Below are 26,984 nucleotides of genomic sequence, written 5' to 3' on the forward strand. Positions count from 1 at the left end.
ACGTTGTAGTTATTGGAGAAGAATTTCCGGCGTGTGCTCATAATCAATGATAATACGAGATCTTGTGATCGACCGTAAATTATTTTGCTTGACAAATCCATTCTTATAGAACAAGTGTGTGCTTAATCCTGCTAATGCTTTGTTGATCCTCCTTATTTTTTGGAATGAGCTTTGCTCTACTTCGATTTGCTTAACTATGAATGTATTTGTACTTCTCATGTATCCTTTTGAGCAATGAATATAATTCTCTTTCAGCAAAAAAAAAAAAAAAAGAGTGCAAAGTGAGCAGTTCCTTAATATAGAAAGCATTGGCGTTTGCTAATTTGGTTTGGTCATAGGTGGATATAGAAAAATATTTTAAATATATTGTATGGCGGCTAATTCAGTCCTTACCGTTTCAATTTGGCCAATTTAGGGTAAATTTTTTGGCGATTTGCCACTCTTGGCCGGAAATCGATGACGTGAACGTTAGCTATTCTATGTGACACGGCCGATAGGACAGCCAACATTAACAAAAGCAATTTTTGCAAAAATTAGAAAGTTTAGGGCTGAATTGATCGTCATACAATATGTTTAAAACTTTTTGGACAATTATCTCGTGGATATAGAACATTGGGGATTGATGATTAGCCCCTATTCTTAAATTTGCCTCACTTGTAGAATGTGCCGGCTTAAATTAACTATAAGAGAGTAAACGTAAAACTAAAACGCGTTGATGTTACTCCCGAAAGAAAGCGCTTTCACACATCGAATGCTCGTGACATGATGAGACGGATCGATTACAATTACAATGTTTTTGAAAGGGAAATTAATCATGCATTTAAATATCGATAAATCTAAGTAACACTATATGATGGATGAACATCGATCTTAGGTCTAGGTCTTGGTATCTATATCCATTAGGAGTGTGCAACTAGATCGGTTTTACCCAAGAACCGGACCGGACCACCCGAAAAATAGGTCCGAGAACCGGTTCCTGTTTGAGCTGATCCAGGAACTGGTTCCATTTTTTTCGGAACTAGTTAGAATTGGTCCAGTTCCCAATTTTAGTGAAGACCCACCCGAACCGGTTTTAGCTTGTGTTAAAAAAAATTATAAATCATAGGTTTGTAGACCATGAAACCGGATTGGAAAAACAAGATAGGTTTCAAAACAGATTCTAGGACAAACATGATAAATTTTAGGTTCTAAAAACTGAAAATCAGTTATAACACGGTAATCGATCACCCCTAATCTCCACGAAATAAATTGAGGCTCCATGTATGCTGTAGTAAAGAATGGTCTATCATGTCTTTTCTATTTTTCTATATTGGCCTTTAATACAGGCGACAGATACTTTATCCCCATTCAAAATTAAATAATTTATTATATAGCACGAAATTCCCACTTTCACTTTCCGACCTTAACTTTTTATTTTCCTCAGCATCAGCAACCAGAAGAGGCAGATATTATTTGATAACGCGTGTTCACCATTATCATTAAAAAAAAAGAAAAAACAACTCTCTTCTACTTTGTGAATGTTTCCTTTTTGGTCCTTTACTAAAGTTTGTCAAAAGAGGAAACAAAATATGTAGCGCGTCTCAACCCACGCCTCACCTTTTTTTGTTTTTTATATTCTAGAAACCAAAAGTTTAATTTAATAACTTGTAATCGAAAATACAATCAACTCCTAAAACTTTCAAAAAGTACATTTAAGTCTCACAATTAAGTGCATTGAAAGTTTTATTCAGATCATGAAATCGCGTCCTAAAATGTGTCAAGTCCATCCAATTTAGTTAAAGAAAAATACTGACGTGATTAACTTTTTTTTAATATTTTCACTATCATATATGGTTGATAACGTCATCTCAAGTTTGACAAATCTCTTCTAAGTATGACCATTTTTAAATCCTTTGGTATTGGAGGATAATCAAGTGTTTCAACCTTTAGTCTCGAGAAGCAAGAGATCTAAAGTTCAAACCTTTTGTTCCTAATTGTTTTGGGGCGTCTTCCGAGAGTTGTAGAGCCAAGTGACTGTGTAATAACCCGATGTGATTGGGAAGGTGATACCGCTACTCATGCTCCGTTTGCTTCTCGGATTATAAATGATTTGGCAAATATTTCCATTAGAATGATCGTTTGAAGTAATTAGTCAATGGAAAAAATATTTATCATCGAAATTAATATATGTCTAAATATTTTTGTGAACGATAAAAATATTTTTCATTCATTCATATTTGTAGGCGATACAAGAGTTCTTTTTTAGAAAAATATTTTTCAAATTATTTATTTTTCGCAAAATAAACAGAAGTTAAGGTGGTTTCATTAGTCGTTGATTCGACCCAAATTGGACCCATTGAGTCAAAAGATGAACAGAGTGATCCCTAGAAAGGCTGCATATGCCTAAAAATAGCATCACGAATTTTCCAAAGGCATCTAAAAAGCTTAATATGTTGAAATGCTCTGTCTCTCTATCACATATCATTGAGGACGCTTTATTCCAAGTCAAAGGTGGTCTAGTTATGTAATTGGGGCAAAAGATACGCTAAAATTAAATTTCTTAGGAGTTGGGCTGTAGTCTTGATGCGCTTGTGACATTCTTAAGTTGCATTTATTTCATGAAAAATGAATGATTTGAAAAATATTTTCTTAAAAATAATCGCTTGTATCGCTTATAAAAATAAACAAATAAAAAAAATTTCATCGTCCATTAAAATATTTAGACATAAATTATAATTTCCATTAACTGATTATTTCAAGCGATATAAACAGTCGTTTTAAAATCATTCATTTTTTGTGAAATAGACAAAACTTTAAGCTCACACATGGTGGCTTGTGCCCTGTTCCGTCTCTTGTTAAGAAGAGTCAACGAATGCATTCCTTATTTTCTTAACATTGTGTTTTTTCTTTCGCGTACATAATTTCAAATATAGAATTAGAGACCTGGTCAATTAAACTAAACCCTCTTTTTCTTTTTCAATTCCCCAAACAAATTGGCTAACTTAACCAGAGACACTCTTTTGACCATAGGAAAATGAATTTATCCAGATTACAGACAAAAAGGAGAACTTGAAAGATGCTCGAGCCACCATAAGACAAAGGCACGGACTTAAGCAAGTACTTAAATTACTTCATCCCGAACTTCATCCAAACCTTAAAATCATCACTATGTAAAGCAATTAGAGGGTAGTATCTCATCTCGGGAAGACAAAGATTTGGAAGAAATTAGAATGCGAGGCATACGGATACCGACATATTAAAATAATAAATGTATCCGTAAAACCCTCTCCATAATATGGAAACAGGTTAGAGGCAGGAGCGAAATTTCATTTCTTCGAGGAGGTTACATTTTGGCCAAACATCCAGAATTTGAGGGAACAAAAAGGAGAACTTGAAAAGCCACCATGAGACAAAGGCAGGCTTAAAGCCGATTTAGCATTCCAAAAGATTTGCCTTTTATTCGAAATCTCAACCATCAAGTCGTCTTTTCAATCAAACAAGGTTCCATCAAATTGAAAACTCTTTAATAATTTCCCCATAAAAATATAATAATAAAAAAATAAAGAAAGTTGAAATTAATTTTTTTTTAGAGAAAAGACTACCAAAAACCTCAATTTATACTCATTGTAACAAATTTACCCAAAACTTTTTTTTGTGATACCAAAAACCCTAAACTATGCTCATTGTAACACATTTACCTTCCGTTAAGATTTTATTAAAAATCTTCGGTAAAACTCTAACGTGGTGCTGATATGGCGCCACATTAGGAAAAAAAAAATTCAAAAAAGTCACTGTTCATTGTGAGTTACTGTTCATCGCCTTCAAAGTTACTGTTCATCGTCTTCTAACTTGGCTGGAGCTCTTTCGGAGCTCGTCCGTCACTGTCCACTGCCGCCTAGACCTCCGGGAGCTTCGTCGTAGCTACCGACCATGGCGGCCGTGAGCTCGAAGCTTGGCCATGGCCGCTCTCACAACGACGAAGCTCCCGGAAGGCGAAGATCCACTTCAGCCAAGCTTCGAGCTCGAGCAGAGCGGCCATGGCCAAGCTTCGAGCTCGCAGTGACAAAACTCCCAAAAAGTGAAGATCCACTTCGGCCAAGCTTCGAGCTCGAGCGGCCGCCATGGCCAAGCTTCGAGGTCGCGGTGACGAAGCTCTTGGAAGGCGAAGATCCACTTTGGCCAAGCTTCAAGCTCAAGCGGCCGCCATGGCCAAGCTTTGAGCTTGCGGCAACGAAGTTCCTAGAGGCGAAGATCCACTTCGGCCAAGCGAGCGGAGCGGCCATGGCCAAGCTTCGAGCTTGCGGCGACGAAGCTCTCGAAAGGCGAAGATCCACTTCGGCCAAGCTTCAAGCTCGAGTGGAGCGGCCATGGCCAAGCTTCGAGCTCACAACCGCCATTGTCGGCAGCTATGACAAAGCTCCCAGAGGTCCAGGCGGTAGTGGACAGCGATGAACGAGCTTCGGAAGAGCTCTGGTCGAGCGAGAAGATAATGAACAGTAACTCGCGATGAACAGTGATTTTTTTTTTATTTTTTTAAAATTTTTTTCTGATGTGGCGCCACGTAAGCGCTATGTCAGAGTTTTAACGGAGATTTTTAACATAACCCTGACGGAAGGGTAAATGTGTCACAATACTTATAATTTGGGGTTTTTGGTGTTACAAAAAAAAGTTTGAGATAAATGTATCACAATGGGCATAGTTTGGGAATTTTAATGGTATTTTCCTTTTTTTTTTAACTTATCTTCCAACTAAAATTCGACATATGTTTATGAAGATTTGAGGGGTTAAGAAACATCGCATTTATTACGGGACAAAAAATATATCCGCTGGGTTTCAGATTTGGTACAATCCAAGGTTGTCATTCTATTTGGTTTGTACAACCCAAAAATTATTCCGAAGATCTACAAGAAGATGAAAAAACCCGAAATTGTGTCGATATTTATATAAAAAAAATGAGAATATACTCTTGTGTGGAGGGAATTTCATGCATAGAAATTTGAAAAAGAATTGAGTTAATTCAAGTCATAATCTATATGAGATTTCCAAAGTTATTACTAGAAGGCAAGACGCGAAGAATCGAAATATTACATATAAATGTACAAAAAGAACTTAATCGTGTGAACCGAAAACTCAACATTGCTATTACAAGAATTACAATCCGTTATGGGCACCCTATTTTTGCAAAATTTATAGCCGGACGATAAAGAATAGAGTTTCATTTCGCAAAGCGATAGGGAAGGCTATTGAACTATTGAACAAGTACATACAGAAGAAATTCAAGTACAAATTGCAGGTCGCTTTGACGAAAAACAAATTGCATGTGTCGAATGGATCAGAGAAGGTAAGGTTCCTCTACAAACCATTGTAGCTAAAAATGACTAATGTTCCTATGGAGTCCCAATGGTCTATGGAATATCAGGCCTCCAAATTTGGATATTTGAGGAATAAGAATACTTTCCTTATCTTTACTCTTTATACTATATCCATCGATAAAAAAAAATAGAATAAAGAAACTTTTTCATTTCATGATTTTTCTCTTAAGTAAAAAAAAAAAGCAATTCTATAGGGTCGAATAAAAGTTTGATTGATGATTTCAAATAATTACTATGCCTAGTGTGTAACTGTTGGTTTTTTTTTTTTGCTAGGATAGAATTCCAAAAGAATGGACAGACCCCATCTATCAACTAATAGCTATAAAACTAATAAACAACTCATCTTTTCACATTATCTAGACAAAAAAAAAGCGGTCAAGATATGATATATTGGTGATATCATTGTAGCAACTGAAATCTTTCTTGCATAAACAAAAAAAAATCAATCTAGTTATGACATAAAAAAAGTATGCAGATAAAGGGAAGGATAAGAGAAAGAAAGAAAAAGAATATCAATGATAAAGGATTCCATTATATGTAAGGTTTATGAGTCATCTCATAAAAGGAAAGAAAAAGAATATCAATGATAAATGATAACAATATATGTAAGGTTTATGAGTCATCTCATAAAAGGCAGTGTTATAAAACATCAATATTAATATATATATATATATATGTAAGGTTTATGAGTCATCTCGTAAAGGCAGTGTTATAAAACATCAATATAAATATATCCATAACTATATGAATCTATTCGTAGAAAAAAATTCAAGAGCCTAGCTCGAGCCAATAAAGACTGAGAAGATTGACTCAGGAACAAATTTCACGGGGGGCTCCATTGTAGAATTCAAACCTAACAATTAATTGCGAAGCGATGAAAATGACGGAACTTGTGAATATGTAAGATTTTATTGAAAAATGAATTGTAATAATTCATTAGGTGGGAAGTCGGAACGAACGAGGGACCAATTCATTTATTTCGAGAATTCATGAGCTAACCCTACAACTAAAATAAATATTAAAAGAGTAAATATTTGCCCGCAAAAGTTTTTATTAGATTACTCAATCTTCTTTTATATAAAGATAAGAATGAAAATACAATGTCACTCTTAATTTCATGGCAGACATAACACGACCTATTAATATAGGCTTATTACGGGATAAATTGTATGAGTGGGAAAAAAAATAAATGTCGGACGAATCTAAAAATTATAAGTTAAATTCCGGCTGTCAACCTGTTAAAGCGAATCCGTACAGATCAACCTGTTAAATTTCATGGCCAGTTCCGTTTCACGAGCATATGAGCTTACTATAGCTTCCACTCTGTCAGAACAAGCCCCCGTGGCAGTCTCGTGAATTCCATCAAATCCAAAATCCTTCTTCCATAAGGAAGCACTCTCCTCCTACTCCATCACCATAACGTGAGTTGAGCATGACAACATATTAAAAATCTATGCTTTTAAGAGCATATGAAGATTTCAATAAAATCGGTCTTTTACATTGTCTACTACAAGTAAAATCCGTCAATTTTACGACATTCATACTTCCGTCGACAATGGAGTGGTGGAGCCCGCGAGTAAACGAGACACAAGCTACTGCCCCTCTAGAGATATATCAGCTTGACAGGAATTCGATCTCTTCTAATCCAGGGTCCTTCTTCCATAAGGAAGCACTCTTGCTCCTATTCCATCACCGTCACCATCACTATCACATGAGTCGAGCATGACAACATCTTAAGAAATCATGGCGTTAGAAGATTTCAATAAAATCGGTCTTTTACATCGTCTGCCACGAGTAAAATCCATCAATTTTATGACATTCGTGCCTGCATCGACAATGGAGCGGCGGCGGCGGCGGCTCGCTCCGCCCATGCGACCAAACGGGACACAGGCCGCCGCCGACCCTCCGGTGATATATTGGCTCAAAAAATCCGAAAATTCTCTTCTTTTTATAAGTAGATTTTTCGTGGCGTCCCGTTACCAAACTAAACCGACCAACCGGGTCGTGGCTTTTCTTTTATTAGGCCTCCTCTTTCTTGGTGACGGTTGCGCTTGCGAACTTCTCCCCCAACTTTCCCGAGAGTCCCGGTCGGGTCGGCCTCCACGTGTCGCCTCCCGATTGGTCTGTTGTTCCTATAAATAACCCCCGAGCCTAACTTAACAAACCCCCCCCCCTCCCTCCATCGTCGTCACCGTCCTCATAGGGTTAATGCTGAATCTCTCTCTCTCTCTCTCTACATCTGAGTCGCTAGATTTTTCGAATCCAACTGGTTCGAGCTCGTGCATGCTCGCTCCGCACGGGCAGCTTCAGATTGGAAGAGGGAGGGAGGAAGATAAGAGGAGGAGGGGAAGAAGCTTCGAAGGCCGTCGTCAATGGCGGCCTCCCGGTCGTCCGTCGGTTTTTCCTCTTTCTTGCCGGCGGTCTCTAATTCGCTTGGTGCAGGTCGGGACCTGGTTCCGCCCGCCGTCGATTCCCACTCCCTGATCCGATTCGCTCCCGGTCGCGGGAGCTTCGACGGCTAGGGGCCGAATTGGATCCCGCCTTGCATCAACTGAATCGGAGGCCGAGGCGAAGGTTCTGTTCCCGCGTCGGCGGCGCCGGTTGCTTCAGATCTCGAGCTTCGCGATCTCTTCCTATTGCTCTCTCTCTCTCTCTCTCTCTCTCTCTCTCTCTCTCTCTCTCTCTCTCTCTCTCTCTCTCTCTCTCTCTCTCTGGTACTTGTTTTTTCGTTCGGTTCTGGTTAACTTCAATCGGCGTTAGCTCAAAGAGTTAGATTCCGGATAGGAGTTCGATGTTTGGCGACGTAGTGGCTACCGCCGACCTGATCTAGTTTCGGTTCAGAAGTAGATCTGTGTGGATCATTCTTCCGTGAAAATCTTTGGTTACGTCCTGTTGAGCAAGATAAGAGTTTGGATATGTGAATTTAATGCTTGAGCCGACGGAGTAGCTGGATGAGTCGCAGGCCCTGGTCATTAAAGTGGGGGGCCTCTGCTCGGTAGGTGTGTGTGAAAGTTAAGGAAAAGAACGTGGGCACTTGGACAGGCCGATTCATCTTAATCTTTCATTTTCCTTGTTACCGTCTCCGCTTTTTCTCCGCTTCTTTTGATGTTTCGATGCGGTTTTTTCTTTTTGTCTATGGAAAAGGAGTGCACTTTTTTCCTTCTTTTTTTTTTTTTTCATCTGATAGTGGATGCTAGCGGTTCGGCTTCCAGAATATTGCGGAGGAATATTCTCGCTTTTATCCCGGAATGGTTTCTCGGGTTATTCTGCATTTAGCTTCCTGTTACATGATCCATTGAGATATGTTTCTTTATGTGCGTCTTGGACCTGCATTTGTACTCGGATGATATTTCCTGTATTAGCCATGTCCGATGCAAAAGTCTCGTGTAATCATCAGGTATAATTATGCACTTCACATCTATGGTCTGATATCTAGGGACGATATAGAAATTCTTAAAGAGTGCTTAGGAGCAATCCCTCTCTCGAATTTATTGCTAACTGATTAGGCAAAACATTGCATGGAATTTCATTCCAGATTGTCTTGAAAGAGGGCGAAATAATCGTAAGTGTGAAATGCATTTCTCATCTGAGAGAACGAAACGAACTAGTGCATTGAATGGAGCCGTATATGCAAAAAATGGTCATTCTTTGTTGGTATTCCTCTTGTAGCTCCTTCATTTTGGTATGCATCTATACTCACTCAGCTTCTTTGCCTCTTGTATATGATCTCCCGTGTGATTGGCCCTTCTGTATGGTGCCGACATTTATTTAATATCTTGCAGAACTCAGACTGAGTTCTGTTGGAGAACCTCAACGGGAACAAATGTCTTCAGGTTGCGCAAGATTAATAAATGCATATGAGAATGTCTCGTCTCAGCATTTTCCATGTAGAAGATTATCTTGACTCTTTGAGTTTTAAGAACAAAATTGACAAATAGGCACCTTACTCGTCACCGTGCCATACCCTCCCCCATAGGGCCTTCTAGAGTGCTAAACTTCTTGTACTTTCTCTGTTATCTTCCATCTATACAAAGGTTGTCCAGAATATTTAAATAAGTTAGGAAATATGATAGATAATAGGCTTGATTCCCAATATATTTGTGGTAGAGAATTGACACTGTTTCTGTTTTATGGCAACCGTATATTTGTCTTGCCCATATCTTCAGGTACTTCTTTTGTTTGAGGTAGAAGAGCTCTATACAATAGTTCTAGCTAAGTGTAATCTTCTCCTCTCTTTATTCTCGTTCTTTCTTGAAACACCTTTTGTCATCTCATGGCATTCCAGTTATTAATGGGTAAAGCACGGCTCTTCTTTGGAATGTGATTCTTATGCTACAGTTGCTCATGTGCAAATGCTTCTCTTCTAGTCCCCACATTATCCTGTCAGGAGCACGATTTATTGAGTTTTCTGTTTCTGCTTTTATGTTATACTTGAATGGAGATTACCTATTGTCTTTGCCGCAAAATTCATGGAAATTACCTATTCGAGTTGTTTGCTGCTTAGAATATTCTTACCAAGCTGGGCGTTATGTACTTACTATCTAGGTCCTTTTTGTTCCCACTTCCTATTCAAAGTGGTTGATTGGTACTTCTCTTACACTTCACTTTTTGGCTTGATGTATTTTGAGTCTCTTGTAGTGTTGTGTCCCATGAATTGATATGGCGCTCTTCTCATGTTTCTGCGCCCTTGGCAGTCTCATCTCTAGTCAGTACTCACCTCTTATCTTCTTGGCTTTCACGAAGGGCTAATTTTCACCTTGTTTGACACTTAGCTACCGGTTGAAACAGAAACAGTTAAAAGTTAATTTAGCTCTCGTCTCGCCTTTTGAGGCCAAGCAAACAGCTCGAAAGCAAATTCAGGTACACTGTAGTTTCATTTTTTTTCCCTCCTCTGGTACTCCTTTTATCGGTCGATATAGTTCGTTCTAATTGCCATGCTCTTTTAGTGAGAAAGGTGAAGCTGGCAAACGCACTTCTGATACTGGGATTTTTCTTCTGAATACACACTTCTGATACTAGTAAGGCTGCTTTTGTCCTTACAAATCGGCATGTCATTATAACCAGGACCCTAAATAATACATTGGAAGCAATTAGTGCTGATTCCTTCCACTGTGGTGTCCGCTTCTCGAGCTTTGGGATATGGACTTCAGTGCATGGCTGCTTGCTCCTAATGTTTAACCATTATCCACATTCCGGCGTGGAAAGGTGTTCATGGGTAATTCATGTCGTCAGAGGCCCAATGTAGAAGTTTCGTAGCTGGGATGATGCTATTGCCAAGAAGCAGGGACTCGCCGTCTCAACACTCAGGTGGGCTACATTGCTTCCTTTCAAATATAGTACCTGGTTTTTATCAAATCTGACTACTCGAGGACACGTACAAGATGAGATCGAGTACTTATTTTCCCTCAGTTCTTCTCTGTTTGTAAGGTTGGGATTTGAGATGGAGCAAACAAGATATGCTGTCCTAGTAGTTTGCAAATGAAGCGATTAAGCTCTTTGCTATTTCCTGTATCTTTACTTTGAGGATGACAGATTTTTCCGACCACTCAATATCACTCTTCCCTTGTTTGTGATTCCATCTTATTTTCAATGTACCATACTGATTGAGAAATAAATATTTTATGCAATTCAGTGATGAATTGTAACATTTTTGTATCTCTGAATATTAAAGTTGGAGCTAATACTGACTACTGAGGCAATGTCTGCACAGCCTCTTTTGGGGGCTTTTGTTTTCTGTAGGCGGCCAATAGTTTGGATGCTTCGGTTTTGCAGAAGTGGAGGGAATTAAGACAGCACGGCGGAGAAAGAGAGAATGGCACCACTTTCCCCAAGTGGTTGATCTTAGTCTGCTAGTCACTGCTTTATGTCGTGTAACAATCTTTAGACTTTTGCAAAATATGTAGAAATTATCTTTAAAATTCCAGAATTCTACAAACACATGACCCCCCACAATGGATTTTCCAATCCACTGTCGGCCATCCGACCAAGGGAATCAAGACCAAAGCCTCACCATTGGTATCAGCTTTGCTGTTGGTAAACGTTGATATGTCGATGAAGATGGTGCTAATGAACGCCGGGAGAAAGACGTCGTGATTGATTGATCCTATTTCTTGATAGTTCCATCAATCTGTCGAGGCAATTGCTTGTTAGATAAGATCTTAGCCTTTCAGTCCAGTACGTCAAGAAAAAGACAGATTACGCATCGAATATCGAATAAACCACCTTGCTCCATTCAATCAAAAAATTACACCCCTAGGCTTTCAGCTTTCCAATTCAATCTCCCCTTCGAACATCCCTATCTGCCATCACTATCTATTTGTCTTTAACAGGTCCATTTTCTCAAAAATCATTTACCTTCTACCTGCTGCTCCTGCCTCTCTTCCTCCAACAGAGTCAAGTGTATTCCAAAAATGGCAATAGCAGCATCTGTAAGAGCAGGTCCTATCCCGCAAAAACTGGCACCATGTTCTTCCTTCAAACAAGAAAAAAGGTTTATTCCGTCAACGGGGGATTCTTCCACCATTTTTGTCCTAAGAGCAAACTCTATGGCATCTTCTTCTCCTCCTACTCCATATCCAGTTCATCCTTCGGAACAATGTTACATCCCGGATTTGATGAAATAGGATGAATTGATACGTTATTTTGTAAATACGTAATTATCTTGAATATATAAAATATTCCTTCATTTTCCAATCGCTTGGAAGGGACAAAGAAGCATCTTGTTCTTTCTTACAACAATTTCTAATCTCTAGTGGACCTCTCGGTAGGTTTCGAACCCAGATGAAATTCTGACCATTCGTCATTATGAGATTGCTTATGCGCGATGATCCACAATATCCGAATGGATGGAACCTCACCAAAACAATCGAATTGATGGACAATCATCCGCTATGCCAAAAAAAAAATAAAGGCATTGAAGACTTTTTCATCTCCTAGCATTAAATAATGATCATATCAGCATAAGTAGCAAACATTTTACACCAGGGTTAATCTAGCCTTTATAGTATAGTGAAGCTAGCCTAGCAGGCGCTTGTAAGAGCTCTATGCTATCCTTTATTCTATATGGAATAGCGGTCAGTGGTCAGTGCTGCTTGATTGACTGCTTTCAAGGTTGAGCCAGATTCGGAGAATATAAGTAGGCGCAAAGGACATTGGGAAAGATACCATGTCTGGTTAACTGCTACCGCAATAAATATACTAATATTATCAGTATCTACTCCGCGTACAAGTTCGACCTGTGACCAACATAAAATTCCTCCCTATCAACCGTCTGACTCAGCGACGGCGCACGAGCATCCTTAAGTGGGGGCAGCTGTCCCAACCTATGTGTTCTTGAGAAACATGCCACATTGCTTTGTAGGATTTTCAAAAGATAAGTGTATCACAAGTTTCGAAATTTGTTATAAAAGTGTAATTGAGTTCTAATTAGCTTGTCTAATCTCAGTGACGAATGCTGACCGGACAGGATTTCATTTTTTTCGAGTACATTCAGCCAAGTATCAAATTAAGCGTTTTCCCAAATTTCTCTCTCTCAGTTATCACGTCTTGACGCCCAGGTTTTGCGAACCATTACTGGGCTTACCTACTGGCAAATTTGCATTCATGGAGGTGAATAGTGATGGAATATATAGCAAGTTCCCTCTGTTTCCTACTTCATTACGTTGCCTCAACAAAGTAAAACATTTACTTCTGGCATCCGTCCAAGCTCCCTCTTAAGGCCGAGATCAAACTTATAGTTGCGATCAAAGAGGTAACTTGAGGGAAGCTGAAAAAGTCAGGAGACTGACTCCCTACTTCTTCTGCTAAGAATATTTTACTCTTTGCTTCTCCCCAGATGGCTGGGCACTGGTCCCGACGGCTGGCTTCCGATGCGAATATGAATTAAACTTCCAAAGAGCTGGGGAAGAAGGTAGTGTGCCCTGTTCCATGCATTAACATGGTAGTACATCTTTCGAAGGGGTATTTGCCCATTTGCGAGAATAAAATTCGGAATAATCAATGCTTTAACATGGTAGTAGATCTTCCAGTATTCCTCCTGTGTATCAGGAAAGAAAGCTTGTTCAAACAGACAATATATTAAGGGACTCCATCCTATTCTTGAACATGAGGAAAGCTTTCCTTAGATACTGAACTTGATATCGTTTCAAGCATGGTTGCTAATTTCTTAATGGGCGATGTACTATATACTATGCAGTGACCCACTAATATCAATTCTCAGTCTCCAAAATTTAATACAAAATGTTCATTGAATGATAAAAAAAAACTAATCCTCATTTCTCTAACTCCGTATACTTTTTTTTTGTCAAAACTCTCCATATACTTAAAAGAGTACTTTTATTCATCTAAGAGCCGGTTAAATTCCTTTAAAAATTCTTACCATGCATGCATTTGATGACAAAGTCCAGCTCTGAGAAACCCATTGTTCTTTGAACTAGAGAAGATGGCTGATGATACACGAAGAACGAGAAACGGTGGTGATCAGGATCATTTCTTGGCTTTGCCATTTCGACTATTCTCATGAACCCATCTCTATCGTAACATGACGGTGCATTCTCGCCTGCTACTGCTAAACCTCGATCCCATGCAGAATTTAAAACCTGCATACGTAGAGGCAATCCATAAGGCATTTCAACAGAGTTAGAAATTAACTATATAAACGTGGTATGAGAGCAATTTTTCAGGACATAAAACAAATAAGATCAACACCTGCCAATTTAAACCTTCTGGATCTACAGATCCTTCATCAAGCTCCTGACTAAGAACCTGTAAACCCGAGCAAACAAACTTCAGTGTCACAGAATGTCTCTTAAGAACTTCAAAAACAGGAGAATAGCCATCCTGATTCGTAGGGTTATAGTATCCTGCTGTTAACTCTGCTGCATGACTAGCTGTCTTGTACCACCAATAAACTGCAGGAACCTGCAAATTGCATTGTTTTTCCACATCATAAAGTGCTCAGAATTCATCTTTGCATTATACTTCTTGCACTTAATGCATCAAGAAAAAGATAATCAAGATGCATTGATCCGTTTGAACTTCAAGTATAGATCCAGATAGGCTCAGCGTTCAAAATAACTGTATTGATGACTATCATGCAAATTCAACAGAAAAGTTTATTGGAAGCCAAAATCTTATGTACGGGTCTAGGGATTGAAATTGACCTAAGCATTTCAATTGATGCAAAACCAAGTCCAACATCCTTTCAGAAAATTACAATCAAATTCTGAATCCTTTCAAGAAAGTGCAATCAAGTCCTTGCAAAAATTGCCTGCCTGCTAGGTGGAAATTGCTTACACGACAACTTCTAAGGCTGCCACTGACGGAAATCGAAGACGTGATGACTGAGACTTGACTGCACTTTTCTGAAAAGGTTAGCACTCGATCACACACCAATTGAAAGGCTAAAAAATTGGCGGCATAAGGTTTTCGACTCTTGTTATACCTTTTTCACAAGTTCGACTGATGAAACCAAGGTGAGAGAAACCAATATCCCTTTTGCCAGGACTTGGCAGCAAGAAAATTCCTAACTAAAATTAATATGTAAGCAGTTGTGATGAATTTGCTGATTTGTAACCTGATCAGGGAAGATCCAATCAACCGCCTAGAACATCTTAGAATCCATAAAGCATGCAAGAGGAATAATAATAGTACAAACTACAGGAAACAGAGATTTTCACGTGCATTGAAGGTTGAAATGAGCACAAGCCATTTAAGGCATATCTAGCAGAAACTGGCAGCTGTGAAGTAGTAGGGTAGCTGCCAGGACCGCACATTTCATGAAGGTTCATTTGGTCAAAATTTTTCTCAAAGGAAAGAAAACTCAACTGTCAAACAAAACTGAAATTTTCTTTTTTCTCTTCTTACTTATCTTTGACGTGGAGGTTGTTGTTGAAGGGTTCCTAGAGTGGTTAAAGCAGGCGAGCCAGTGACACTTTGATCTCAAAGTATATCGTTCTAATCTTCAGCCAGCCACATTTATGAAATTCATCTATTTGTTCATCTGTTTACCTTTCGTATGCTTAATTATTGGTTATTGTTGTTATTGTTCTAGAGGCCAACTTTTAATATTTTAAAATTGAATAATCCAAATTTTTAGAAATTGTGGTCAATGAAAAGAGAGAGAAATGATAATTCAATTGGGTGAGGTTTGGAACCAAACTAAACTGCCAAATTGAGTTCAGTTCAACTCTCTTATTCAGTTCAATTTGGTTCCCAAATTTCCCAATTCAAATTTCTTCAATAGGGTTTGGAGCCTCCATGCTGAACTAAATTACTGTCCTCACCCTATGTGCAGCACAGAAAAAACTATTGGTTGCACTTCGATTCCATAATGCATAGGATATAGGTCTAGCTTGCGATATCAGAAAGGTTGACAACAACACTGCTATAGAACCATAGATTGGCCAATCAATGGGAATTTAGCTAAATATTCAAAGAAAAGAACATGTTGAGTCTACCTTTACAATAATATTAGCCTCCTCGAATGCAAGATTAGCAAGAGACAGAACATTATCGGCATGGTCCATCAGAGTCTGTGCATACCACTGGAGGAAGAAACGCCCATAGTAGCTATCATAATCCCCTCGTTCACAGAAAAACTCAGTCTCATGAGGCCTAGAATTAAATTGACCGGCATTGTCAGGACCCCTAGCCCAAAAGGAATGCCCACGCATTTTAGCCGCTTTCCGCAAATTTTGCTGTAAATACTTATCATAACACTACATCACAGATTCACATTGAAGTTTATGTTAGTAAAAGAGAAGATGCCTAGCACTAAAAGGACAGAAAGAAATGAAGCACAGTAGCTGCTCATCTAAGAAATAGATATACAATTGCACACAGGATATGAAGCATATTATGAAGAATTATCATGGCTTGCAAAAGGACTTTGAAGGTAGGGTTCAACTTTCATAGTTGCAGACCAAGTAACAAACTGTTCCCGATGGCTGGGTTTTCTTCTTTTCTCTATTAGGAGCTCTCATGACGTTATTACCATGAGCAGCACAACTGCTGATCACTTCGTGGTGGTTATGAGTATGCCACAATAAATCTTTCATTTACATAAGTCACTGAAACAATATTGGTGAGAAACTCTACCACCTCGAACCACTCTCAAGGGTAGAGGCTTCGACTTTTGGTTCATCATCAATGTTTTAGGGAAGTGAGTGTGCCAATCTCCACAAAATGAAAGCGATCTTTGCCAATGGCAATGACCTGGCTACTCTTTCTAGCTAATAATAACTATTATATCATTATCTTTTTTTTCTCTTTTTTTAACTTACAAGTGATTGTAGTTAGAGTTATGGCTCTAAACTACAAATTTCAGGTCCATTCATAAGATAATGCACTGAAGTCACTTCCTAATCCAAGTTTTGATCAGCTTAACTTTCAGAAATATACTGGTTCATCTCGATTTTCCAACGTAAGGATTCACAAGTGAAGAACCGCGGCAGAACTGCATGTTTTGCTTATATAGTATTGTTGAAGCAAGCTTACTTGCTAAATTACAATGATAACAAGCATCAAAATCTTACCTCAATAGTATGCCCTAGCTAAAAGCTCTCGATCTTTATCAAAATCACAAAAAAGAAGGAAATGCAAAATGATTATACCAATCACAACATCCATGCAACATACGCTGTTCCACTGACTAATGTGAGCAGAAGGCAATTAAGCAACATCAATCTGAAAAATGTACAATAATAGAGATCCAGACTGATGGTCATTCAATCTACTATTACTTGCATTTATAGCTAAACATGGAGCACTAAGAGCTTCAGACATGACGATAGTCATTCATCCACATCACATGTTGCCATTCTAGATGAATCCCTGGACACAGCCGAAGAGGTTCCAACCATACGCGGTACGAAAAAGAAGGAAATGTACACTGTGCAACCAATACCTGAAACTCACCAACGCCGGGGTACCTCCATCCCATCCTCTCTGGAAAAGAAGGATACTTGAGTTCTCCGTTTGGTCCTAATCCAATCTCAACCGCTGTAATGAGACCCTCACAGAACAAGTCATCAAACTCTGTTCGGAAGCTTCTCATAAAATCAAAATATACCTGCATGTATTACTCAATATATAAAGAACTGTCAGGTATATTATCCATACCTCCATAGCTTATACACAGCAGGTTTGCACAGAAAACTCTGTCAGTTTTTAAATGCTTTACTTACAAAGAAATATCTATATGAAAGATGACCAATTGGTAAGTATTGCAAGGAAAATGATGTATTATATACCTCAATAGCAGTCCTTCCTTTGAGCACTCGTTCTTTGTCAATGCCCCAACTCAAGCATTCAGTGTTTCTCCTTCCTTCACGGTCAGCAAAGAATATATCTTCGTTTTCCTTTCCAATCTCTAGAACCCACTGAGGGAGAGAGACTGAGATATCACCTGAATCATTTCCTCCATACTCATGAAATGCCAACACAACCTCCATGATTGGGAAAACATATCAAAATACATTTACTCCATCAGAGAGACATATTTTGACACATAAATGCAAATAAACAACTATATATTGGATCTAAAATACACGGATAAAAAGTATCAATCTCCGTAATTTAATGTTCCAGACCTGGAGCCCAACCCAACTTGAGATACAAAAAAAGAAAAAAAATATTTTCTGCTCTTGCTCAAACAAAAAAATTTCTGGAGCAACATTCTTGAAAAACAGAAAGATATAATTTTACCATCCAAAAGAATAAAGAAAATTATGAACCGGAACTTTAAACTGAAAACACAAAAAGACACATAAAATGAAAATTCAAAAGGACACGAAAAACCAAACTTATTACTTAATAGATAGAGGCTTACAGCTACCTGCAGTTTCAGCTTGGATTCTCTGATGATGTGGAATAATTCTCTATAACCAGACCAGACATATCTCTGAGGATTCCAGCCTTCAACAATACCCCACCAACAATCCACGATAACACCATCTGCACTTAATGACTTAATATGATTTAGCTCTTGTCTCACACCCTCCCGATCAACAAGCTGACAGTAATTGTTGATGGTACCATCCTGTCACAGAAGCTCAAGTGCATTGGTATAAATGTATAATCTCACATTATGAATAAAAAGAAATATCTTTTGGGAGATAAGAGTAGAAAAATAGCAAAGAGACAGACAAATAAAATCAAAATTTTCTCCTGTGAGAACTCTTGGATATCAATAAATTACAGGCTAAAGTAGGAAATATACTTACCAGTTTCACATAAACTGGAACAAAGTCTGTGCCTGTAAAGACACTCTGTTGGTCCACAGAACTGACATCATGAATTAGCTGCACGTATTAAACATGATATAAGATATCTTATTTTGTTATTGGATCAAGAATGAAATCAACTACTTACTGAAGAAAAAAAATTATCTTCACACTGGCAATTCGATAAAAAACTAATCATATTCAAGTCAGACAGCAACAGCCCATTATTGAGTTGTATACCAGCTAACTTAACTTAACGGAAAAACACGCCTTTAGTAAGAAAAGTTTGATTTGTGAGATTCTCTTCCAATTTGATAATAGCTGTTGTTCACTTCACCTAACTGTTTCTGTTCTTCAACACATTATCATTCAGGTAATGTAGGTTGAGACCCCCATGATTGCAGAAAAAGGATGATACCTGCTCAGCATCCAAGCATTCGATGACCGAATTGATAGGACTAGTCTGGCCATATTTCACACTCTTCGGATCCTTCTCAGCAATCACAACAGAATCAAGAGAAGCGGGCGACAAGCTCTCGTCCATCCTCATAACAGCAGAAGGCTGGGAATCCAAAGTCGTCTTAACACCATAATTCTTCAAAGAAGCCGCAGACGCAGGGCTATCCATCGACCTAGCCGAAAATGTCGCCTGTTCCAAATTGGTCACACAACCACCACTATCACATTAGAAGCTACAGCAATCTCATTCAATCTCTCCAGTTTCTCTCGCAATTCTACATCAATTTCTGTTAAGATAACCCGCGAACGCGACGTATCGAGCAACGAGAAGGCAAATTGGTTGACCGTACCAGCTGAGAAGGCGGCGGAGACTGCCGGTACGTGGTGCCGTCGGCCTCGACCGTCCAGCCGGCCTCGCGGGCCAGGGCGGCGAGGACGTCGTTCATGTCCGCGCGCGCGGGGAGGGGGAAGTTGCCGTACTGGCGGAGCCCGGCGAGCATCCGGCTGGTGATGGCGCGGCGGTGGCGCTCCCGGAGCTTGGTGCGCTCCTTCTCCTTCTCCCGCTCCCTCTTCCCCTTGCCGGCGGAGGCGGGGCCCGCCGTGGCCGCGGCGGCGGCGAAGCCGCGAGGGCGGCGCTGCTGGTGCTGCTGAGGAGGAGCAGGAGGAGGAGGAGGTTGGGGGAGGTGAGGGTGGGGGAGAAGGACGTCGGGAGGGTGGTCGGTTTGGGGGTTGCTGATGAGGTCGTCGGAGAAGCTGTCGGCGTTCGAGTTCATCGTGTTCCCCTGACGAACGAAGCTCCTCCGGCGAGCGCTTCGGGCGAAAGCTCCGGCGATCTCAGCTCGCTTATCTTTTTGTAAAATTTTTCGCTTTTGATTCCTGTAGGGAAGAGAGAAGGTGTGTCGTGTATTCTCCTCGGGTCTTTCTAAACCGGTTTAAACGGTTGGACCGTTTCGATTTTCATTTTTATTTCAGGGCTATTTTTGAATAATTGATTTTTCTTTTGTGGGTCCAAAGAAAAAATGATTCGGAACTCATCAAATTGTACTGTCAACAAGCTAAATGAGAAAACATGTCATAACTTTTTCCCTGAAAAGGCGCAAAGAGTGTTGTTTTAAAGTTTGGTCGAGTGTCAATCAGATTGTCTGACGACTATAATTACGATCGATTTAACCATTTTAACCATATAAATACTCATATGTCTTATTTGAATTTCCACTACAGTTTTGAAAAATATTACTATAAAGCGAAAGATTATTGAATAGACCAAATCCATCTTGAATCGGTTGAGTCTCGACCACTGATTAGGTTGGTCTATGTAGGTCTCCTTTGGATCCAATATCTAAGAATGTTATGGTACGTTGCTCATTGTGAGAAAAAAGAGCAGGGTGCAAGTATAACATCAATTGTAGCTTTTCAAATTTTCAATAACAACTTCGTGAAGACATTCTCAGGCTCCGTTTGTTTCGTAAAAAATAAAAGATTTGGAAAATATTTTCCTAAAAATGATTATTTGTATCACAATTTTTAACTGATCGAAAGAAGAACATCAAAAAATTAGTCATGAGCATCTTCTTATTCATGTACTATCGGAACTAAAATAATGCAGAGATAGTCGAAGGGTATAAAGAAAATAAGGGTCAATATGAGTGATCCAGTAGTAATGTCTCATTCATTTCATGAAATACTCTCCAAACAAGAAGGCGTGCGTCAAGTAAAGGGATCGTGCATGACACAGGGCTAGTAAACACATTTGGCTTCAAGCGTTGAGAGCCTCTTGATGACCACAACTATGCTTTGAGCCGAACGTAAATTGAAGCTGATCAAAGATCCATCTTGAGGACTAGACTTGCATATGAACACCATGCAAACATCGCAGACGCACGGATTCCCTATTTTAATCTCTGGTATCAATGTAAAAGGGTACAGAATTCTGCCATTCCTTCGTGATCAGATGTCGGCAATGTCCTTGACAATCATGTCAACAACCCAAAAAGCCAGCATCGTCATTGAGGGACTGATGTAGCCAGAGAATACATAAGAGGAAACCCCTCTCTCTCTCTCTCTCTCTCTCTCTCTCTCTCTCTCTCCACAAGGAGATTTGCAGATTGCAAGCAGTTCAGTCCACTCCTACCAGTAATGGATTTCTCAATAAATCGCAAACCAACCGCATATTGGGGGAAACGGACTGAACTTGACAATGAGTCGCGCTTTAGTGTCAATCCTCGGGGTCTGCATGGCCTTTCACCATCAAGCGCAGAAAAAGCTACAATCTTTAATAATCAGATAGCCAACTGATTCGCTTCATCCTCAGCAGAAAAAGAATCAGACCGGCATATATCCCCGCGACAAAGTGGACATACCCTGTGGAACATGTACCCATTAAGTTTATTTAGCCAGCCATGGCAACCTAACTTAAAAAATAATAATCGGGCTAGGCTGGAGAAGATAAAACTCTGTTCCTCTTGATAGCATACTGACTGCAGAAGTGCTTAATGCATACACAATTACTAACCCTAGCCAGAAACGTACCTGTGAATCTCCTTAAGCCATTTGTCTACGCATGTCCTATGGAACTCATGATTGCATGGAAGTACTCGCATACTGTCACCATCCTCATACTCCACAAGGCATATGTAACATCTGTCACATTTTGCATGACACAAAAGGAATTATGAGGGCCAGACTCCAGAGACTTGAATGCAAATCAGATGTAAGTGCCAGCGAAAGATTGTGGCATGTTTTAAACTTTAAGAACTTCAAAAACACATATCGGGAAAACACTCAACTTGAAGAAAAGAGAAGACTTGCACAATCGAGCAAATTCACCAGCAATACTTATCAATAGGAAGAAGCACGCATAGAGACACACATAAGCAAGAATGTGCACGCACAGACGCAGACAAGAGGAGGCACATGCGCAGATACATACATAGATACATGCATGGACACACAAATGATGTCCACCCACCCAAACACACAGTCAAAACAGGTCATTCTCCATAAAATTTGTATAATTCAACGGCTATATACCAAATTTAGTTAGAAGCTAGAACTGTAGATTGCCCTAGATACTAAATCATAACAAGATGATAACAATATTATTAGATATAGAATATACTTTTGGAAGGATAAACCACAAATTAACATACAGAATAGGCAACTAATGGTTCAACCACAAAAGACTACTAATGTAGGGTAAACTAGGCTCATGAGTAGCATAAACAAGACATACTGTGCGGCCTCTTCATTCTGATTCTTCTGCAACTTTGTGTACAATCTGATTGGCAAACAGTCCACAACTTCATTTGGTGCAGGAACAGATCCAATTGAAGATACAGAAGGTCGGGAGGATAAAACAACGGATTGCTGGTGAATTTCATCCAGAACCTAAGTAAATTAAGTATGAAAATATTCAACTTAAACAGATAACAGTAAATTGGTAATAAGTACTATGAAATGGTAATCAAATCATAAGTACCTCAAATAAAGCTTCAGCCAGCATTACGATTCTTGATATGCTAGCCCTAGCATTGGCATCATCATTTGAATTGGCATCATGATTACTGCTACGACATGTGCAGCGACCTGTCCTATGCTGACCAGATAGAATGCAAGATCTCTCATGGCCAGACAGGTTCTCAAAACGGCTTCCTAATCTCTGGAGAGCGCGAACCTACAGTATTAAAGATGTTGCAGGGAATTATAATCTAATTCAGCTAGGTAAGAAGGCAGTGGAGAAAAATACCATAGCCTAACATCAACAACTATCCAAAGAGTTCAAAAAATAGCCTGACCACACGATGGTATTTAGGTAACATACAAGTAGATGCTGCACATGGTTCCCCTAATTCAAGCACTGTATATTGCCTAATACTAACCAGTAGACTTTACCTTGTGCTTCCCTACAAATATGCCTGGAAATTTTCAGGACAAGGAAGATTTGCAGACCGATGGCTAAGCATTTTAAGGTAATACATGAAACTAGTCAATTGACCACACTTTATGTGGGTTCGTTCGACTTAACTAGAGTGAGACTAAGAATGACAATGACAAATGAACTACAATAAAGAAATGAATGACGCACATACAGAAAAAGCATCAAACACCCATTATGCAAGATTTTGGATTAAAAGAAATTTCACAATTCAATGCATATCCTACAAAGGCGTTGAAAAAGTTACTTCTTGAAAAGAAAAGGTACTAAATATCTGTAATATTGCAAAAGGACTTAGATAATGGCAAGCCTTGAAATACGAAAAGGTCAGTTCTTACTTTCATGCCTTATGTCATTCCCAAATCTTACGTTACTCTTCATTTCATTCCTTGTTAATGAGAATTAAGATGACATGAATGGACTTTGCAGTACCATACATAGATGTCCTCTTTCACTGTGAAAATTGATCTGAATTCTGAGATGTACCTTGTATACACAAACATCAAGAAAGGAAAGAAGAAATTTTACTCACCTGAGAACGTATTCGCCTCCGACGTTCAAGGAAATCTGTTCTATGTTCTAATAAATCACGGTACCTAGCCTCCCTTGATCGCGTTGCCTCTATGTCATGATCATGGTTGTTAAATAAGGTGCGAGACAGGCCAGAAGGAGAGTATCCAGATGTTGATGCAGATGGTACTGAATTATCAGCAGGGGCTGAATCCGTCGTCTCAACACTCAAGACCTGTCTTTCACTACCTTCAGAATCATTTCTCAACTCTCCTAGCTGCATTGGGCCAAATGATAATTCAGGTAATGATGATCGACGGAGAACTCTATCACGAAGCCTTCCCACACTGAGGGTTCTACTGAAACGAACATTCCTTTCAACGGGTTCGCGAGCTCCAGCTCGTCTTTCAGGAAGTCCACTTTCTACATTCCCTGGTTCAATAAATGTTGAAGCAGAACATTGAGTTTGGTGGGTCAACCTCAATTCTGGCATTGCTAACATCAGTAACTAAGTAACGTGTACAAAAGATTGAAAAATTGGCTACTTAATCATTCGAACAATTGGATGCCGGGATTCGACCTGGTAATTCGCAGTGTGTGCATTGCATTTGTGTCACTTTTAGTCATCAAAAACATAGGGACAAAGTAACTACCTTGTCGAGATCCATTCAAATTCACCAACCCACTGGGAGGTGATCCGTGCAAATGAAAGTCATCTTCATTGTCCTCAACTGTAAGATTTGTTGGAGAGATATTATAATCCCTGGGAGATCGTAAGCTGGTTGCTCTACTTAGTCTGAAGCTCACGTTACCAGGAAAAAAACTAAAGCGAGAAAGGAAGCGATTGGTAGGGTTCAAGGACTGAGTTGAAGAAGCTCGGATAGAGCTGCTTCCAGGTCTAGCAACAGGGCCGGTCACACTAGGTTGGTCCCATTCTCGAAACTCGTTATCAGAAGACACGCGAGACATATCAGCTGAGGAATCAACTTCCACTTTTCTGTGACACTCGACCTTAACCTCATCCCTCACTGTTCCATTCCGGTTTGTACAAGAACCGAAGTTGTCATCATCTTTGTCTTGCTGTTCGAAAACCTGAAAGAGGACAATCTGAGTCAATGACATTTCGGAAGATCACACGTTCCCATAAGACTCTGCACTCTGGTCTCACCACAAAGAAGAGAGATAACAATATCATGCTCCACAGGGCCAACACAGTCCACCTGCTCTGCTTAATTTGGCCCTCGAAATGCATGAATCCATACTGAAGCATAAACACGAATAGAAACTAGCCCAATGGACTGCTTGTCCTAATCAAATCACTGATTTTCCAGAAATGCACGCAATGTGGCCAATACAATACAGATCCTTTGCCCAACAAAAACCATACGCAAAATCGAACCCAAAACTAAGCCACACATTGAAATGGGAGCGACGCAGCAACCCATAAAGAAAGAAACACCGGCTTGATTAGTTAAAGAAAGAACTGGGAACACCCACCTGATCGCCATCGTCATTGTCGTGAGATCCAGAGGGAGTCCCGAGGCAGGATGACTGGAAAACCCTACCTTTCCCTTTGGACCGATCCCTTCGAGAGCCGCTTGACGACGCCTTGCTAGCGCCCGATCCCATCCGGCGAAATCTGAGCAATGCGATCACAAAAATGGCTCCAAGAAAAGGAAAAGAAACGAGAAAAAGAGAGTAACCCACGACCCTACGCCCGCATTCTCGTCGCCGGAACTTGTGCAGAATCAAGAATCAAGAAAAAAACGAAAAGCTGGGTCCTGGGTCCATCTGGGTGCAGATCTGGACGAGCATACGACCGAAACAAGCAAGCATCGAAGCTTTTCGAGCGCGAGCTCAGGTGGGTGCGGGGGGGAAAACGCTGAAACTGACGGAACAAATCAAATGGGTACGAACAAAAGCCGGGCGTGAAAAGAGAGAGAGAGGATTCAAGATGGTTAATGATGGCGGTGGGATTAGATCAAGAATGAGACAAAGCAACTTGCAGAGAGAGAGAGAGAGAGAGAGAGAGAGAGGGGTGAAGGAAGAGTAGAGTGCACTCACTCTCGCTGGAAAACAGCGACAGCGGAGGGGAGGTGGGAAGAGAGAGAGATGATTGATTAGTTTATATTGGAGAAGACGATGGGAAGGGAAAACATGGCGTCTTCTCTGCCTGTTTTTCAGGATTCAAATTTCATGTCTTGTTTTGCGGTGACTCGTGAGGGTCCGACCTGACTGGCAAGAACAACACACGTGCGGTGCGGTCCTTCTTTACCCTTGCCTCCTACGCACGATGTCGCGTCTCCCTAATACACTTTGACCAATTATACAAAATGGCCTCCGAATTATTAATTTATTCAATATAACCTCTGAATTTGAGCCTAGTATTCAATGCGGCCCATAAATTTTTAATTTGTTCAATATGATCCCTGAACTTTTGATACATATTTAATATAATCTCCAAATTATATAAAAATATTCAATGTAGTCATTGAACTTGAATTAATTGAAGGACTATATTGCTAAATTGAAAATGTACCGAAAGTCCGATAACTAAATTAAACATGTACCAAAAGTTCATGGGTCACATTGCACATTGGGTTAAAGTTCATAGACCACGTTGAACAAATTAAAAATTTAAAGATCGCATTGAGCTAGAGTTCAGGGACTATTTGTGTCATTTTCTTAAAATTTTTCGGTAATCGGAGTTTTTCGCTTGACCAATGGGCACTTTTATAAATCCCCGAGAATCCGATGTCTGTGGCCTGACGGGGGACTATGAGCAACCCCATTGCGAAATCGGTTGATAAGTTTGTGCAGTCAACTTCCCTAACTCGGTAAATTTCCAATCATCATGTCCTTCACCATTTGTCGTAAACGACTTTGTTTAATTTACAAAGTGTCATCGATTTCATGGCAAAAGCTGACGTGCGGTGCTGATGGTGTGAACATACGAGAGTCAGCGTTATTGACACCTGAAATTTTGTCGACCATTCAAGCACTTGTTTTTATAAAATATAAAAAATATATATATAGAAAAACAACAATAAATAGATAAATAAACGATAAACTAATTAACAAATAAAAAATTAGAAACATGTATTAGGAAGATGATTGGGGGGCCCTTCCTATTTCTCGGCCTCATGTTTTATGGCTCGCAAAATCAATTTTGTTTAGGTCCTTCCGGACCGTTCAGGCCCGCCAGCTCTAGCCCATTCTCCATACTAGAGTCACCACTCATTTGATCGAAACTCATTAAACACAAAAGTCCGTGGGACAAGGCTTGAGGCCCGGCCATATTTACTCTCGTCTCCCACACACTCCCCGAAGAAAAGATTGCGAGGCGTTGCCACGGGGCGAAGGCGGCCACGGCCTCGCCCGCGGCCCCCAGGACTCGTGCCCATATCGCAAGGCGTAGCTGCGGGCAAGGCCGCCTTCGCCTGCGGCCGGCGAGGCCATGACGAGGCTATCCTCACCTAGATTTGGGGCGAGGCCGGCGAGCCTCGC

At 39.9% G+C, this 26,984-nt stretch overlaps 2 protein-coding genes and 1 long non-coding RNA gene across 6 annotated transcripts; 1 reads left to right on the top strand and 2 right to left on the bottom strand.

Annotated features, from left to right (window-relative positions):
- Positions 1–7,353: 7,353 nt before the first annotated feature.
- Positions 7,354–11,623, top strand: LOC130140015 (uncharacterized). 3 transcript variants are annotated; one of them, XR_008818017.1, is made up of 2 exons: positions 7,354–10,658; positions 10,761–11,623. It is a non-coding gene; the product is annotated as an uncharacterized LOC130140015 (long non-coding RNA). The 3 variants fall into 3 exon arrangements; XR_008818018.1 differs by having other exon boundaries at positions 10,779–11,623; XR_008818019.1 differs by having other exon boundaries at positions 11,091–11,623.
- A 1,331-nt stretch (positions 11,624–12,954) lies between these two features.
- LOC115675465 (beta-amylase 8) lies at positions 12,955–19,947 on the bottom strand. The gene is made up of 10 exons (XM_030598139.2): positions 19,384–19,947; positions 18,993–19,223; positions 18,575–18,652; positions 18,187–18,390; positions 17,603–17,797; positions 17,257–17,421; positions 15,809–16,069; positions 14,058–14,270; positions 13,729–13,948; positions 12,955–13,386 (listed from the first exon to the last, which is right to left on the bottom strand). Exons 1-10 carry the CDS (start codon positions 19,804–19,806, stop codon positions 13,355–13,357), a joined length of 2,022 nt encoding a protein of 673 aa, XP_030453999.1. The 5' UTR covers positions 19,807–19,947; the 3' UTR covers positions 12,955–13,354.
- A 993-nt stretch (positions 19,948–20,940) lies between these two features.
- LOC115675466 (E3 ubiquitin-protein ligase MBR1) lies at positions 20,941–25,667 on the bottom strand. Of its 2 annotated transcripts, none has more exons than XM_030598142.2 (7): positions 24,975–25,667; positions 24,131–24,569; positions 23,500–23,909; positions 22,512–22,706; positions 22,266–22,399; positions 21,563–21,673; positions 20,941–21,394 (listed from the first exon to the last, which is right to left on the bottom strand). In XM_030598142.2, exons 1-7 carry the CDS (start codon positions 25,104–25,106, stop codon positions 21,313–21,315), a joined length of 1,503 nt encoding a protein of 500 aa, XP_030454002.2. In that variant the 5' UTR covers positions 25,107–25,667; the 3' UTR covers positions 20,941–21,312. The 2 variants fall into 2 exon arrangements, with proteins under 2 accessions (XP_030454002.2, XP_030454001.2); XM_030598141.2 differs by having other exon boundaries at positions 22,266–22,420; positions 24,975–25,665.
- Positions 25,668–26,984: the final 1,317 nt, after the last annotated feature.

Source organism: Syzygium oleosum, unplaced genomic scaffold (genome assembly GCF_021117445.2).
Source record: "Syzygium oleosum isolate NSW1041296 unplaced genomic scaffold, Sole_v2.1 Sole_v2.15, whole genome shotgun sequence".
Lineage (NCBI taxonomy): Eukaryota > Viridiplantae > Streptophyta > Magnoliopsida > Myrtales > Myrtaceae > Syzygium > Syzygium oleosum.